At 38.3% G+C, this 18849-nt stretch overlaps 1 protein-coding gene across 1 annotated transcript; it reads right to left on the bottom strand.

Annotated features, from left to right (window-relative positions):
* Positions 1-1074: 1074 nt before the first annotated feature.
* On the bottom strand, positions 1075-17476 carry alg13 (ALG13 UDP-N-acetylglucosaminyltransferase subunit; the record flags this gene model as incomplete). The annotated part of the gene is made up of 25 exons (XM_084136454.1): positions 1075-1355; positions 1466-1649; positions 4180-4220; positions 4318-4413; positions 4513-4696; positions 4781-4852; positions 5133-5191; positions 5289-5324; positions 6235-6379; positions 6730-6874; positions 8143-8253; positions 8578-8674; positions 8777-8821; positions 9901-10016; positions 10097-10197; positions 10367-10431; positions 12461-12569; positions 12645-12714; positions 13899-14061; positions 14202-14283; positions 15863-15935; positions 16682-16728; positions 16896-16946; positions 17047-17130; positions 17357-17476. 25 exons carry the CDS (start codon positions 17474-17476, stop codon positions 1075-1077), a joined length of 2577 nt encoding a protein of 858 aa, XP_083992580.1.
* Positions 17477-18849: the final 1373 nt, after the last annotated feature.

Genomic DNA, 18849 nt, shown 5'->3' with positions numbered 1-18849 from the left:
CAAATAGAGAGTTAAAGTTGCTAATATCTTTGATACTCAGTAAAACTACTTAGTTACTGTGCTTGAGAATATTTTTGGCTACTTATTACATTTACTCAAATATGTTTCCCACTGCTATAACAGAAGGTTTTCCTTTGCGTTTTTCAAAATGTTAATTTTAACATAAGAGATCATTCAAAATGCTTATTTTTTTATTTAGTACTGAAGAGGTTTAAGCTGAATTTTCAGCATCATATACTCGAGTCTTCAGTGTCACATGATCCTTCAGAAATCGATAGTTGTGTTCGACTTGACGTGCGGCGCTGCGCAGACCGATTGGTGTATGACAAAGTACAGCGAGAGTGATTCGAAAGCATACGGCTCCACCTGCCCTCTAATCGCTCTCACGGTACTTTGATGTCATACACTGATCGGTCTGCGCAGCTCCGCTCTAATATGCAAAACATTAATTTGAAATAGATTTTTATCTAACAATGTAAAAGTCTGTCATTTATCAATTTAATACATCAAAAATAAAAATATTGATTTAATTCAAAATGAAATAGTATTTAGTGTACAGCAGAGTGTGTGCATACATAAATTTTATTTTATTTTCAGTTCCAGCTTGTAACCTTAAAATGGATTTGGAAACAACTTGATTTAGTTTTTTTTTTATTTGTGCAGCTACAATAAGTGATTTATTTTTATTTATTTTTTTACATAGAAAAAACAGACAATGGTTTCCTAAGGATTGAACTCCTGGTGTGTTGCTAAACGACTACATTCTGGAAGCGTGCAAACATTTGTAAAAACAAATGAGAAGTGAATTCTAATTACATTTAGAATCGAGTCACTTTTTAAAATCCACAAATAATTGAATGGGGGAAATCCAATATATGCTTATTAAATCGGTGAAATGATGTTAATTTGGGAGAGAACGTGCAGGATGGTAAAAGCACATCTACTCTGTCCTGCCTTTCTATTCATGTACCGAGTAACACTGCAGGATCCCTGAATAACCATTCGTCTGTGAAAACAATACAGAACTAACAACTGAACAACATAAGCGAGAACATTTCTGCTGGTAAACGATACTTAGACAAACTGTGAGTGTGGCATATGGGTGGGGTGGGTCTGGGTGATGTAGTTGACGGGGGAGTGAGAGGAAGAGGGGCAGTATGTGGCATGGTGGATGCGGGGATGCGGGCCAGCACCGTGAGTCCAGGGCGTGAGGTAGTGATATGTTGTGGAAAGCACGGGCACGTAGGGCTCATAGCTGGGGTGAAGGGGCGGCTGGCCGCACTGCTCCTGCACCAGGGGGTAGAACACCGTGCCGGGGACCACCGTGGGAGGGCTTTCCATAGCCAGAGAGGAGCCTGAGGAGAGGAGGGCATGGGTGTGAGTGTACAGTGTAGAATAGAGTAGACTAACAAGCTCAAGGCAGAGAGTGTGGAGGTTTGTGGTGTAATGATAGAGGGATGCTGACCGTTGCTGGGCACATCTCCTTGTGGATGGGGGCACGTGCGGACAGGATCAGGGTAGGTCTGGGGAACCGTGTGGTCAGCGGTAGGAACGGCGCTCGAGTACGGCTGGAACTGAGCGTCTGCGGCCGGCTGCTGATACACCTGCTGCATTTGCACCATAGAGTGCCAGTAACTCTGCTGATACCACTGGAAGAGATACAAAAACACTGGTTTGTCACATTTTAAGTACAAGTCACATTATTCGGTTTCTGCTGACCAGTGTCATTTTAGTGTTATTTCTATACTAATATAGATTTTAATATTTTGAATTAACTTTATTTTAATTTTAGTTGAACTTTTTGCAACTTTCTTTTTCTTCTAGCCTTTACTATTTATGTTTAATTTTTTCTTTCAGTTTTAGCTGATTCATTTCCAGTTTAAATTTTAGTGTTTCAACTTGCCAAAACCATTCAAGGCAACCTTTAAAATTCCAGCTTTCAATTCATTTTAATAGTTTTAGTTAGTGTTTGTACAGATTTTTTAAGAGTGAAATTCAAGCACTTTTCCAGCACTTTCAAGCAGTGTCAGTCATTCAAGGGTGTGTATAACAGTGCATGAATAATTAGATATAATGAATAATTACACTGTATGCAAAAAACGCTCTGAAGTAAACTATAGTAGGATAGCTACTGCAAGACCATAGCAAAGTTTATTTCCACTTGGTCCAACAGCAGTAGAAAACCATACATTTTTGCATTTACTTTCCAAAAGAGGAAAAAATATACATGTATATAAAACAAATTCTGAAACTGAATTGATTCAAGCTAAAAGAAATGCAAATTCACATGCATACAGTAGAGGGTGCAACATGAACTTTCAGCTTTGCTGCCTTTCCGGATATCAAAACAAATGAACGTAGGATAAAAGTTCAACACTCTAATTTTAGCAATAAAAATGAAATAGACGTAACATTTAAGTAAAGTCATTTGTGATGACTTGTATGGTTATATTTGGTTAAATCGAAGGTCAGTTGCAAAGACAATAGCAGATTAAGTCAGAATAAAATCCAATTTAATTTGTTTCCCTTTGAGCATTTTATTTATTTTGAGGAATACTGAATCCATTTTGTGTGAGTGAGAAGAGAAAAGATACTGTTGCCGAAAACAGCATATGTCTGGTAAATTATGCAGCGTTTTAACTTTGGGTTTTTTGCTCCTTGACAGACATTTTATATTTCAAGCCTGCTGTCATTGATACGGTATCATAAACAACTCTGTCCCTAGTTGAATTGTGCAAAAATTATCCACGACTTGATCTTTAAAGGTTATTTTTCGTTTTGTCTTTCTTTTTTAAAATCACACAAGACGTTTAAAAGAAAAAATAAAGCATTTTCAAGGATATTCAAAATTCAAGCACATTTCAAATCTTGAAAAAATTTAATAAAAATCAAGCATTTTGCAACCTTTCAAAACCCAGCAGTTAATGAGAACTCTGCTGCTGAATAAACCATCAAGCTTGCATGAAAATGTTTAAAGTTATTGTAACTGTATTTACCAATGTAAAAGGATTACTAACAGACAAATCGTAAGCTTTCTTTTCTCCGCCCCATGAAACGTCAGAGCAAGAAAGCCTTCATTTATTATTTCCGGTTCGTGCTTTGAGGATTTATGTCCACCGCTCAGGCCAGTGGCGTAAATCCTCTCACCTTTTAGTTTTTTAGTTTTGGTGGCCGCAAAAGAGGTAATGCAATCAAAGGATACTGCATTGGATTTTAGATGCTATGAGGCCTGAGGAGTTGCTTCGTCTCTAGGAGTTAAGGCATACTCCACTAGGGGGTGCACCCTTACAAGACGTTTCTGCTGTGTCAGGTTGGTCCTCTCCGCATACCTTCATCAGGTTTTATAGCTTAGACACGGTTTCAACCCAAGGATCCCATGTCCTTCAGGGTTAGTCCAAGTCTAGTCTGCACTCAACAAGAGTCTGTACACAGCCATGTGGGCAGGCTCTTGCCTTAGGTGTGGCGACGTTGGAATTAAGTTCCCATAACGTCAACGTCATGACACAGCATCGAGTTCACCTTAGAAAGGGAACGTCTCCCGCATGTAATCTGGTTCCCTGAGAGGGGAACGAGAAGCTGCATCTCATTGCTATGCCAGAGCGTCTTCAAACATCCATTTCGTGGACAAGGTGATGCACTACATTGTGTCGTGACTTCCATACTTTGGGCCAATCAGATTGGCGCGTTTAGACATGCTTCAGACACGGGCTCACGCAGGGGAGTTCACACAGAGTCAACGTCCGCAGCATCTCTTTCCCCTCTCAAGGAACCGGGTTACCTGATATGTTTTTCTTTTGTGTTCCACAGAAGTCAGTCAGTCATACAGGTTGACAACATTTGGCCTGAGAAATTGTTAAACCAGTTTGTTCTTCAGTTTCATTTGAATTATATTGTGGCCTCAGATGACAATTTTCATTTTTTACCTTTAAGTTGACCTTTAAGGCTCATAAGAGTTAACTATTAAATAGTTACTAAATGGTTGACTTTCATAGTTAGCCTTTTATCATGCCACTTGTTTTATAAAAGCCATAACATGCTTTTATAAAAAACATAACATCTGTTTTTCATTTTAAGCATAACACACATAAACCTTGCCTCATTTATAAGTGTGGGACATTACATAAGCTACAGTTCTCTAGAGTTGACAATGTGTCGATAAAAAGCAAAAAACCCACTCACCTGTACCCCCAAATTGTAGTAGTACTGAAGCACTTTGCAATCTAGAAAAAAAAAAAAAAAAAAAAAAAAAAAAAAAAAAATTACAAAACCCCCCAAATATGCAGGATATAATTCAAAAAAGAGGTGGTTCCCTCTGACCTCTTGGAAGGTCACAGCCATTGGGGTCATACGAGTAGGGTGGAGGAGGTGCCAAGGCGACTGGCTCTCCCAGCTCATTCACAAACCACGGAACTGCTGGAAATACAGAGGAAGAGTGCCTTGATTCATCATATCGGCTAACATTTTCTAACTTTACTCCTCTGTTATAAAACACAGAAACTCAGAGGTATATACCAGGCCTTCCCAGAACATTCTGGGGTGGCGGCTGTCCCGGGGTCAGGATGCTGTTGGGCTGCAGGGGGTTTGGGGGCGTCTGGGAGCTCCCAGTGGATGAAGAGGAAGAGTTTGAAGTGAAGATTGCAGCTGGGGCAGAGTTGATTTGTTGAGAAGAGGAGAGGACAGATGACTTCACAACCACCTGAAAAGATTCAGCACATGTCCCACCCGAAGAGGATGAACACAACTGTGTAACAATTATATGAAAATCATGAACAATGCATGCCTGTTGTGAGTAACTGTAGGTGGCGACTCCCTCTTGTGGCGACCCGGCACGAGAACTTCCTTCTTGAATGGTCTGCAAGACACATTAAATAAGATCAGCACAATCTCCCATTAAAACTCAAATTTTAAGAATTATAAGAGAGCACATTTTTTGCACAGACACAATCTAATGACAGTCCCATTTTCTATATTCTCAAATGAAGGGAAAAATACAGGTTGGTTTAGGAGAGATTGTGCAGAGCTGTCAGAGCGCATCTACTCCATGTTCTCCCATTCATTGGAACTCATGTCAGCCACAGTATTAGCATTTTGGTGGACATCTTTGACAAATGAAGATGTCTAGAAGACTGTACCAGATTGGTGGTAGACTCTGCTGCTGCTGCATACACTGATGGATTCTGATATCCTGCCTCTGCAATACAGAAACATGATGTTTTAATATCAAAGCACACAGGATATAATGACAAGAGCATAATGCTGACATTTTTCTAAGCCGTTAATGAACTAACCTGCGGCAGAGTAGAGGTACTCCTCAGAGTATTCACCTAGTCAAGACAAACAGTTCAAATTAACCATCATTCATCATAACAACATATGGGTTGTGTTAAAGCCTAGTGAGCTGCCAACCAAGAGAGCACTTTTGGGCATCATAGACAATTCCAAGGCAAAGGCTGTTTCAAACTGTAGCCAGTAAAAACTTTTGTGTGCGCTTCCACACAAAAGACAGCTTCAGTAGTAAAGAATCTTCTGCTGAATTATTGTTGGTTTAAATGTAAAAATCACTACCAACAGTGTGTACCAAATGTATGTGACAACATCAAATGCAGGCATGAGTTTAGATTTAGAGGATCTAATCTGACGAGTATATCCCATATATGAGAGCATTTTTTAACTGAGGTGGCAAAATAATTTACCAATTACTCAATTACAAAATAATCATTAGTGACAGCCATAGATTAGTTAAATAAGTAAAATGCATCTGCATGGTTTTGCATTTTGTTGAATAAGACACTATTTTCTATGTCATATTTTCTCTAGTAAATAATCCAGTGTCTGTACTGACTGACACTACAATCTATTAGGTGGCGGTATGTCACCTTAACACTGGTTGCCACCCATCATATGAAAGAGCAGTGTTTAGCTACTACTGTCACACAAAATCTGATGTTGGAGTGAAAGCGAGACACTAACAGCACTCGAAAAAGTTAGCTCACCACTGTAGAAGTTTTTGGGATTTCATAAAAAGACGTTACAAAGTCACTCTGCCTCCCTACACTCTTATTTTGAATGTACCCTAAGCTCCTAAGGAGACATGGTGATGGAAGAAAAAAAAAGATGGTAGGAAAAACTGACCATGTGGGTAGTTGTCAGTGAGTTTTGACAGAGCCATGAGGTATTCAGAACCAAACCACACTCATATGCAGCGACTCTTCACTGGCAAGGTTTTGGCTGTACCTTGGTCACCAGCAGTACTCCTCTCATCAGGGTCCTCCTCTGAAGATGTCATGGTCTGTTTGCCTGAAGGAGGGATTGGACTGGGAACTCTTGGCACCCAGTAAGCAGTGGCCCCTGGAACCATGGGGCTGGACACTGCTTGACCCTTCAGATACACACAGAGAGACAGACAGAATACTGATCTTAGCATCAAGGCCCATTCACACAAAGGACAATAAATATAAAGTTTTAATGATCATTCTAATTCTAAAATAGTGAAATCCACACAATAAACGGCAGAGGAACTAAATCATTGGATTCCTTTTCTAGCTGATGAATGATAAAAGCATTAACAGCCAATCACTCAAGTTTAAAAAGCTCAAGCATTTAAAGCAGCAGAGTGCGCTTATGATAAACAATGTTATGGTGCACTGGTATGGACGCTAATATGGTTGTCGTTATAGGTGTGAATGGTCTTAAAATCCCAAATGTTACTAAAGTAGAAGGGTGTCTCACCGGTATTGGGGAGAAGGCACTCTCATCAGTCTCCTCAATCTCATAGAAGGTGATACTTCCCTCCATGTCTTGGGTGTCCTCTCCTGGCTCAGGAACACAACTCAGACACTCTTTATTCAGAGAGTGCATCTGCCTTCGACTCCTTCTATACATACACAATTTTAACTCACTTTGCTAGCAGTTGAATTAAAGATGTTTTCGAAGCAAAAAAACAAAACAACAAAACTGAAATATCTTGCAATATTGAAAATTATGCCATCGAGTTAGACAATTTCACAAAAATGACAAATTGAGTCTGTTCAATAAAGTGTACTGACAAGTTAAAAATAAATACAATTTTGTCTGACTGCATTTAAAACTTAATCTCTCCCTTTGGGACAATGGACCAAAAATATTAATGCATCTTTCACATACAAATTCGTCCAATAAAACACTAATTTCTTCGCCCGTCTCCAAAACCTGAAAAATGCTGCCTCCACAGGCAGAATCTGAAGGTAGGAAGATTGTGTCACATCCTATCCACTGAGATAAATTCATCGAATCAATTTTTCGAGGCAGCATAGATGTATTCTAAGCTGCCAATGATATACCACTCTCCTATGCGTGTGGGTCCGTGACAGTTGAGCTGAAGAAAAAAATACTGTCTGAAAGTTGCATATGGTGGTTAGTTTGTGTATAAATGCATGTTTTGCCCAATTTTTCCAACTTTTGACAATTTCTCAATTCTTAAAGAACTGAGTATTTTGGTAATTAAATATTTGGTTGGTTATCACTAATGCTCTTTCCGTTTTGTTGCAGACCATCAGGCCGTTATGCTGACTCAAAAGCAGTACAAAATCAGTTTTAGGGGGTACCTTTGAATGCAAATGCTGCCTGAGGAGTCATTGGTTTATTGGGTAGCGAGACAACAAGTCAGGCAACAGCTGCCTAAGCTTCGAATATGCCAGGGGTGTCCAATCCTGCTCCTGGAGGGCCACTTTCCTGCAGAGCTAAACTCTGCTGGATAATGCAATCACTCATACTTCATTGCTTTTCTGAGAAATCAATTGATTTAAAAAGGAAAAAGCTGGAAGTAAATAATTTTGAAAATGTCTTAATTGCTGTTTTCTATGCAACAAGCTGTCAAATGTGGTTTTGGCAGGTTGTGAGGTAAACTAAAAATCTTATTTTTTTAAAGAGAGAGAAAAAAAAAAAAAAAAAAAAAGTTTCCCCCAAATATATATATATATAACAGGTAATGCATGTAAACACATCCTAATTTTTTCAGAACCCATTTTTTTGGGAAACTGAAAAAAACAATTTTTTAATAAAATCAGTTTCCATGCAGTTACACAATAGATTGATAGATTATATTGAAGAGAAACTGTAGTTTGTCTCATTTATAGCACTATGTTAAAGTGAATGCTTTCCTACCGTGACCTGAAAGAGTAGTTATCAAAACTCTGATAGCAGCGCTTGCTAGGACTGGGATAATAGGCCATGTCTGGTCCAATAAGATGGTGTCTGTTCAGGAATCGGCCCGAACTTCTGACAAAAACAGATGTGTGGCAAAAGAACCACAAACAACAGATTCATGCAATGAGTAAGGGTAGGACTTATGATATACATATATGGTTAAAACAGGGGTGCCCAATCCTATTCTTGGAGATCTACTGTCCTAAAAAGTTCAGCTCCAGTCCTGATCAAACATAACTGAACCAGCTAATTAATATTTTCAGAACAACTTGATAATTATAGTCAGGTGTGTCTGATCAGGGTTGGATCAGAACTCCAATTAGATCTCCAGGAACAGGACTTGGTTAGAAGATACAACAATAAAACAAAGAACCATAAAGAATAGTGTCTAACCTGGGTGGTCCGTACCCACGCGGTGGTCTAGGCGAAGGATGGGGTCGGTAGTGTTCATAGGCCAGGCCTGGAGGAGGTGGAGCGGGACAGTGCACCCCTGGAGAACGGACAGGATGAATGTTTCCTGGCCCAGGCTGCAGACGGGGAGGTAAGCCAGGCTGAGGACGACTGAAAGATACTGCCATCAACATCTCCTTACCACGAGGCTTCTTGAAGAACCTTCGGCGTCCACGCAGCTCGGGGTCTTTAAAGAGAAAAATAAAATAAAAAACAAACACTTTCATAACATGATTGTCGTCACTACACCAAATCATTAAAAATTGAACAATCTCATAATTCTCAAATCACCAGATAACAAATTAATAATTAAAAACAAAATATGCAACTACTATAAGTAAATCCAACCTTACCCGGATACATACAGTATACTTGCGTTAATCGGTGTGTACTGTATAGCAACTGCTTAAATCTAAACTATATTATTGCCCAGCGATATATTAAAAGTTGTGTATATTTAGTAGATCCAACTTTACATGCGTACATACTGTAATCACACGAACAATTACACTATATACAGTAGCAAATCTCAGCTGTATGATTGTCAGCACAAAAAATGTAAACTATTACTGCACAGCTCAATATATAAAGTTGTATTCGCATACTTGCAAAACACTCACGAAGAGCGATATACTATATAGAAAATCTCAACTGCTTGAATTGTTGCAAAATGTATACTATTAACGCACAGCTCTAATCTACTAGTCGTGAAGACATCAAGATATTATAAACTAACAAAATTTTCAGTAAGCTGCTTTGAAAATGTATATTGTGAAAAACACTATATAAATACAGTAGTCAACATTTAAAGTGGATCAAAAAAGTTCAAAGTTGTCCTAAGACAAGAACGGGTATTGTTCAAAATTCATGTATAACTGATGAAAGGTTTTGATCCACTTCAAATGTTGACTACTGTATATGTAACTTGGCATGATCTGTTCATGTGTCCTTCTGATAACTCAGTAATACACCTATACATACACAGTATGTGTCAAGCCAATATTTGGCCATTTTGTCTGATATATAATATATAAATAAAATGAGTGTCATTTCAAAAAGTATATAATTATTTTATGCAGTTCATTAAGAATTAACACTATCATTGCATTTTCATTTCACATAAATGTTTACATCTTTGGAAAGTTCTATAAATGGACAATTTTATACATATCTAATACGATCAAATACTCAAAATAAGAAATCAACTAAATGATAAAAATTAAGGAGTGTACATCCCAACACAAATGAAGTTGGAAAGAGACAGACCTAGTTCTCCAGTGTACTGCTCTGGATGGTTGTAGGAGTTTCCTTTTCTGCTTGGTGTGATGTTCCAGGCTGGCACAGGGTTCACTGGCTTCAGATTACTCAAGGAAACCAGGTGCCTAGAGGAGAGGAGTTAAAGAAGATATTTAGAGATTCTCAGGGACATTTGCCTGTGAGAAAGCACAGGTGAACAGCTTACTTTTCTGCAAGCTCCTCAATGAACACGGTCACTGCAGTGGTGTGACTCCCTACTTCTTGAATGAAAGCATTGTAGAACTTCCCTTTTGGATCCAAGCGAACCTGGGAAAAAAACAACAATATGAGTATGATGGGGGCTGTGGGGAAATTAATTCTTATTGAAAAATACATAACAGGGGTTTGTTTTATCAAATGAGGTGTGACAAAAGAAAAATGGTACTCCAATTTGCAATAATGTTAACACTTAAACCGGATTAAAGTTTTGTCCCACCTGACACTTATCTCCTAAAAAGTACTGTCTGCCAGCAAACACCATGTAATCAGTCTTCTGTAGCTCTATAACACAGGATTATCACAAAGCACATCACAATAAAACTGCACATATAAAAAAAAAAGAAGAAAAAAAAGGGAAGATATACATGTTAGAGATGGCATCAATTAGCTTAGTCAAACCACCTGTTCTGCTCATAAATTATACGTTTAGTTTGCATGTGGTCATATTCTCAAGGATATTTGGGGTGACTCATAAAACATCAGCCCCTTTCAAACAGTCTTTACTGGTAAATTACAGGTAAGAGATCATGTGTTACAGGTCCTTTTGAAAAATACCAGTAAATTGGTTCCAGCAAATTACCAGTAAGGGAAGTTGTAATATTACCAGTAAATTACCAGTTAATGTGCACTGTGTGAACGTGGAATAAAGATTACCGGTATGGTCACGTACAAAGTCAAAACGTGCTGACGTAAAAAGTCTGCTCTGGGCCAATCATAAAGTTCTTTTGGAGATGACGTGCTTACTCAGCGCTGTTTACAGTAAGCTTTTTAATAGTTTTTAATATTTAAATATGTGCAAGATGATCATATTTGACCATTGCGCCACATCTTGCAGCTTTCAACGTGTCGCTGTCGCGCTCGAGACCCAGCTTTCTTTTCCATTCATCAGCATTGTGGCTCAGCAGTTGGATACTATTATGCCCGTCTCGTGTTTTTAAGAGAAAAAACCCTTTGTTAAATCATCCCTTAAAGGTGGGATCAGTAGTTTTTGAAAAACACTTTTGGCCAATGTTGATATTTGAAATCACCAAAACAAACACGCCCCTACCCCAAAATGATCTCGCCCCTAATTTGATGGCTCCACTCCACACTTATGTACGCGACCGTAACCCAGGCAACAACTGGTACAATCTGCTGTACCTGCCGGCCGAGGGCAAGTGAAAGCAATGTGTTACTATGGTAATCCATGTCGAATGCGTTTTAGTAGTAATGTGTATTTTAACGCGTCAATGGTTCAGCTCCGTTTCACGAGGAAGACGATGCTCAACACCCACAAAGTTATCATGATCAACTTGATAGCACGAGAGTCATAATAACAAATATATTACAACTATAAAAAGATTAGGGGGTTATATCAATCACTAAATGAGGAACCAAAGGAAACAAACATTAGGAGTATATTATCTTACTTTTTAGAGACACTTTGGGAGCCGACGCTTGAGGTTTAAACGTGTCAGGCTTATGTGTCTTTTTCATAGCTGAACGACAATATCGCAAATGAAAAAACAAGCAAAGATGAAACACGAGCATATTCAAGCAATGGCCAGCATATTTTAGTTCTGTGAAACAAAGCTAAACAATGTTACTCACCTATCAAGAAGAAATAAAGCAAACTCAGCGTCTGATGTTAGGCATTTCCGCTCCTTGAGTTCTCTCAAGCTTCTCCAATTTAACACGAGTTCTACCTCTTGCCTGATTGTAAGCCTTCTTTTTAATTTTAAGTTCCGCAGGCGCAGACATTTTCCTTTTTTTTTTTATTTATCTGCCATCTCTTTCTGTAATCGTTTGACTAATGTCTGTGCTGTGTGCACGGAGCGCTCTCTCCTCCCCATCATTACTAGACACGTCCCTTTTCAAAAACTACTGATCCCAACTTTAAAGCCTTTCACTGAGACATCAAAAAATTGTCAATTTGAACAGATAGTGAAACTAAAGCACTTCTCATGCGGGCGGATGAAGTTTAAAGATCACTTCCGATGACTGAAATCACAGAATTTACCAGTATTTTGGATCTGAATGGTGTCTTACCGGTGAAAAGCCGGAACGCCGTTGCTTGTGTGAACAGCATATTTGTGCATTTACCGGTAAAGTCATTCTGGTCATTTACATTTTCATGAAGCCCATTTAGCACAATCCATCCCCCACCAAGAAAAAAAATCATGAGTTACATTCAATAAAACATTACTATGAGCTTTTTTTTTTTTTACATCAGCAGTGCTTTCTATTGAATGATTTAACATGGGAATCAGTATTAATTTAGTGTAAGAGTCATTAATGCTCTTAACATTTAACTGAAGTAAAGTAAACCGACCTTTGCGGCTGTCTTGCCACACGTCAAACTCTACGTTGCGGTACAGCTCTGGCTCCAAGGCCTTTAGGACCTTGTACGGCAGAACCAGTTTTCCTGAACCTTCTGTGGCCTGGAGCAAAAGAGTGCATGTCAAATACTGATGAAAGTTTAACATCTTAATCTTTTAAATTATGGTCTAAGCCACCTTCTGGTCCTCAGCTCCAGTTCTGGATTTGTCTTCTGAGCGGCAGTGACCACTCGACTCCCATTCTTCTCTGAAACAAATCAAAAGTCATGCAAAGTACAAAAAAAATCCAGAATTGTGCATTTTCATGTTGTTTAAAACTCCTATGGTTTTCTTGTGGGAATGTTAAAGAATGTTTACACTGCTCTTTACTATAAAAATTCCGGCATAGTGACCAGCAGTGTTGGAGAAGCTACTTGCTACTAGCTGTAACTTAAGCAACTCTACTGTCAAGCTACTCTTTTTGAAAGTACACTACCATTCAAAGTTTTGGGGTTGGTGATATATAAAGGCTGGATTTATTTGATCAATAATACAGTGAAAACAGTAATACTGTGAAACATGACTATTTAAAATAAGCTTAAAATGAGCTTGTCATCCCCAGTCACTTTCATTTTATAGTATAGAGCAGCTCAGACATTTTACTAAACATCTCCTTTTTGTGTTTCTGAACATCACATGGATAAATTACAGAATTTTAATTTTTGGGTGTACTATTTCTTTACAATCTATACTTGCAAGACATGTGAGCGGTCAACATTTTCCCATTTGTATTTTGTACCACTTTGTATTTGTGAGATAATCAGCAAGAAAAAGAGAGGCTGTTTTCAAAATCACCCCCTAGACCCTACATTAGGCCACTCGAGGGAGTGAATGAACATAAGTGAACGAATTAAGACACCGAGTGCACCAGAAGGGTTGCAGCTTTTGCATAGTTTATGCTTGCCATTTAATAATCATTTAAAACTTAAACTGGCAGCTCTAGTAATGAAAAGATTTAGTCATGGAAACTATGCATAAACATTAAACAATTTAATAATGAATTAAAAATGAATTTATATCTGTAAGATATTACGCTGTAGCCACATTGGAAATGTGCGGTTTAAAAATGGGTGGACAGATGATTCAGCTGCGGGACCATCGACTGGCGAGACACAGGAATTCATTCAGCGTGACTGTGCATTATGGGTATTCTCTAGCTGTTGAGTGTACAACTGTTGTACACTTGTTATTGCGGTGCATTATTGGATTAAATGAGTGCACTCAATGAAATCCACTATGGTTTCAGACACCACTACAAATGGCTGTTCCCTCAAATAGTCTCCCTAAATAGGGTATAGGGGGCGATTTTGAACACAGACAGAGAGAAAGATAAAGGAAGACAGGAGACAGCCTTAAAGTGTGCTACGAAAGAGTCAGGAAACAAGAGAAGACCTCTGAGGCCGGTCTTCTGGGGTGTCATAGCCAGCGTCATCACTGCACATAGACTGGCTGTTTCTGTATCGTCGTCCCCCTCCTTTGAATCCCTCCAGCGCCACCTGCAGCTCTTCTTCCTCAACTCCCAGAACACGAGAGTATAACAGTTCATACAACAAGGCTGAAAAAAATGAAAATGCCACATACAACATTCCACTACTGTGGTAAAATTACCACATCACCATTTCACCAAAATCACCATTTGTGATTGTTCATTATGTATCACACAAGGAATCTTGTCTTGATGAACTGCTAACTCACCCTGACATAGTGCAGCATCCATTGGATAGTTCTTGGGGTAAACAATGTCATAGTGGCCGTTGTTTGAGCAACACAGCAAAATCTGGGGGTGGAATTCAAGATGATAAAAGTGCTGGGAACCATAATAAATGCTGCAGAAATTACGTAGTACTTTATCAACAAAGCAATGCTTAAGCTAAGAAAAAACAAAATTTTTCATCTTATTTCTTCACATTTCAAAGGAAGACCAACTGGTGGAACAGAATCTGCGTGAATGCTGCCAACCAAAATTTGATATCAGCCTCAAACATCCCACCCAGTGATGCATATTCCCCCAGTTTCACAGACAAGGCTTAAGCTAGACCCAGACTTTTTCAGCGGTTTTAACTGAAAGCAACTTGCACTGATATATCTTAATGCACACCAGTAATGTTTTTTTCTAAAATTAAAAAAACTACTTAAATGTCCTAATTGAACTAAGGTCTAACACTGGCTTTAAGCTGATTTATACTTCTGCGTCGGACCTAAGCCGGAGCCTCTACGCTGTAGGCAATGAGTTGGTTTTCATTTATACTTCCGATCAGCAATTACACATGCAGAGGGAGCATTTGAAACCAGAGGGAGGGGTTCTAGCAGACCAATCACAGCCCTTGCGTCCGCGCAGAATTGACACGTTGTTACATTTTTTGAGAGGTGCACGTCAGAGTATGACAAAGGGTACGCGTGCTACACAGACGTAGCTATGGCAGGAATTTGACGCAGAAGTATAAATTGGGCTTTAGTCTAAGCCCTGTCTGTGAAACCAGGCCATTATATATTAAAATAACTAGTGCTGTTGGATTCCAACAGAATCATCCGTCACTGTGTAACTTCTGGAGTCAGGGGTCCAGGTTCCCATCCGGGTACAATGAGAGCTTCAATGGAAAAACTTGTAGCTTACGTTCATGACATCAAATCTTTCATAAATGTTCAAATAGCAGTAAAAAAGAAAAATATCCACAAACTTAAAGGGATATTTCACAGCTGGAAAGATTAATGTGTATTTAAATTGGGTCATTTATGTAGTAGAAATGTGAAATTATTTTAGAAGTTGGTGCCTTCTAGACTGAGAAAAGCCAGAAAATGTATTTTTGGCTCATGTGGATGAAAGACAACAACTCCCAGAATGCACTTGCTTCGCTGCCCTATGAGGCCACTCCCAAGCCACGCCTACTGGTTACAGAGGGCAGTTTCGGAAGAAATTATACAACTAGGCTACTAGTTGACTCGAAACTGAAAAGACACTGTTTTATCGTGAGAGTGAGATCCCCCTATGGGCGGGTTCATGCGGAACGAGCTCCTACTACTGGCTGTAGTCTCTTGCCTCTGGCCAAAAAAGCCTCCAATGACGCAAAAATGCCGATTGTTGCGTCAGAGGTTTTTTTTCCAGAGACACAATACAGAAATCTCTCGTCTCAGGGGGACATGAGGGAGGGAAGCACAGTCATTCGAAAATACTACCGGGTTTCTACTGATACAAAGCTTAATGCTAATCGGTGAAATATCCCTTTAACAGTGCATGTTGCTTTCCGTGACACAGTAACTATAGTTGGTTCATGGTCAAGTAGGTGGTTCATGGCCAGATTAGTGAAACTGAATTAGAACTAAACTCTAAATGTGAACAGAGAGTTAACATTCCTCACCTTAGGCAAATTGTCTTCCTCCGCAATCTCAGTTGGTGGCTTACCTGGATACCTGTAAATGACAAAGCACCGCCTGTGCCAAAAACCACTCATATGAGAATTTGGGATTAAAAAAAAGAAAAAAAAAATGAACACATTTTAAATGAAGTTACATTTGAGCATTGAATACATTTTATTCAAAAGGATATAATTCAGATGCATCACAAAACAAAGGAATAGTTTACCTCATTTTTACTTTAGGGCTATTTTATGGGTTTTTTTTCTTCCATGGAACACAAAAAGTGTTCGTTTTCAATATAAAGAGAGTGAATGAGGACTAGGACTGTAAAGCTTCAAAATACTATCTCAAGTGGTCCACACAACTTGATAACTTTATTCCACATCTTCTAAAATCATATGGTAGCTTTGTGTGAGGAACAAACCAAAATACAAATCATTATTCACTGAAAATATTCATTGTAGTGCATCTGACTTTAGGTAATGATGTACTTTTTGTAGTCCATTGCTCTTTGGTGGATGGGAAGATTAACAGTTTTAAAAAATGTTGGCCGGTTCACCACACAAAACTATCACATGACTTACAGACCACTTTAATGACCTATTAGCATATCAAAGAGAGCAGCCAGAATATCCTTCAGAAATGTACCTTTTATGCTCCACAGAAGAAAAATACTGGGTTTGAAATGACATGGAAGTGAGTAATGACCCTTTACCTTTTTGGGTGAACCATTTCTTTAGAAAACAGTTAATCAAAGAGAATATAGAAAGTAGTGTTTCACAAAAAAAGGCTCTGGATTAAGAAAAAATAGATGCAAATACCTGTACACTAAAGACAGTGCTTTTATCTCCACTTGTCCTGTGGTTTCCTGTGAAATTTGGGATATTACAAGATAGTACATTACAATCATATGTCAGTTATTTTGGTTTTTGACACAGTAAACACCTGCCCAATCATTAAACTACAACAATAAAACACATAGCCTAATATGCAATGTTAATATTTTGTGAAGATGGAAAGACCCTGAATGCAAACCGTGGGGTCTTCCAAGCGCTCCAAATACTTCTCAAAAGATCCTTGAACAAACTGAAACACATGGTAACACAATAAGACAACATGTTATAAATGTTTAAATTTAATGACAGTTTGTACTAAGGTTTCATTGATGTAGTCTGAATTCACTTACAGGTTCAAAGTTACATCTGTTTGCCCTCATGAAGTTGGCACACTGTTTTCTTATTCTTTGATGGTAATTCTGGGAGTAGTAAAGCTTATGACAAAAAAAAAACATCAGTTCAGCAGCATATTGTCAAAAAAAAACAAAAAAAAACGGACAAGTGAAGAGGTGAAGTCATAAAAATGTCATTCAGCTACTAATTTTAACAGCTTTGCTACGGGCATACACGGTTTTCAAGAATTCATACGTTCACAACCTTTGACTATGACACAAAAAAGTACAGTTTGAGCTTCTTTTAAGGTGTATTTATGGAAATTACCTGCTCAGAAACAGCTCGAAACAGACAGGACGCGTCTCTCGCCATCATTTTTCGGTAGAGCCCGATGCTGGCCAGATATTCGTCCATGTTTACAAAATATTTCTTCAAGGGTTTCTGCATCTTCAAGAAATCATAAATAAAAAACAATACATACAGAGCTTCACGGCTTAACGAAAACACAGTGAAGGTCGAAAGTTTCCTTTCGGCTTGAGAATGAAACAGGTGCTGCAAATTAAGCCTGATTGCAGCGCATCACTGTCGTTTGGCGCGACTTTAGATTTAAAAACTTTGATGGTAAGTTAGATTCAGGAGTGATGGTTTCTATGATAGCAGAAGCGCAGAGGTTTTAGCAAACAGTTAAAATAGCATTGTTACACTGGGGATGTCTGCTAAAACTCGCTAGGCCCCAAACTATTATAATTCATACAGTCTATTTAATTTCAATGTTTGGTGATGCTCCCTCAGCATTCAACAGGTATAGGTGCTCTACTCATCAGTTTCAATTAAAATACAATTCAAAACAACACAACAATAAATGTGAATGAATGAAGATGACTTTAAAATTTTAGCTATTTTTATAATGTCTTAACAGACAAGGGTGGGCTTGTTGTATGTAGCCTAATGTTACAAGGTTACAGTGTAGTTATGGTTATCTGCAATTAATCATTGAAGCAATCTTACTCACAAAAATTACCTAAACCGACCACAATTTTGACCAAATAAGTAGGATAAGCCTAATTTCCTGCTAACAAACATAGCCTTATTTTATTCACTAGTAGGCTATGGAAAAAATAAAAAATAACTGCGACCTTTTCCTCAGAATTCTGAGGAAAAGTCAGAATTGCGAGTTATAAAGTACGAATTGCAAGATAAAAAGTTTGAATTGCCTTTATTTAATTGTTTATATAGAGCGAAAACAATTAAGCTTCCATACATTTGCGATATACATGGACTAGACTAGAGGATAAACATGGACTAGATTCATAACTGTTAACGGTTTGACGATAAACCATGATAAAATCGTTTCATATTTTAATTATCCTTAAGACCATATTTGATTACCGCAATTTGAACTCACGGTAACTGTCCAGCAAAGTTAGCAACAGTCTCTCACACGTGCTAAGGGAAATTGTGAACGAATTAATTATATGTATTTTTTTCCCGAAAACTTTTCTGTCTTCAGAAGAGTTTTGATGCCATTTTCTTTTCATCCTACCCTCCGTTTAATGCATAATGTAATAATAAACTATTGTACAGCCGTTACCAGGGAAACAGTATTTTTGCTTTTCCATAAGGCGCGCCATCTACTGTCAGAATTAATTCAGCCTGCCTACCGCGTTTGTTCCTTTTACAGTCTATGGTTTGTTCAGACCATTGTGATAGTGCATTTATAAAATCTAAACAATTTGGATAAGATTTACGGACTAGCCTAATTATACTAGGCTAACTCTAATTTATAAGTTTGACACATCCCTTTTCTTAAAAATGGTTTA

Source organism: Abramis brama (assembly GCF_963993115.1).
Source record: "Abramis brama genome assembly, chromosome: 15".
Classification (NCBI taxonomy): Eukaryota; Metazoa; Chordata; class Actinopteri; order Cypriniformes; family Leuciscidae; genus Abramis; species Abramis brama.
The sequence above is the reverse complement of the archived record's forward strand: the minus strand, read 5'-3'. Positions and strand labels throughout refer to the sequence as shown.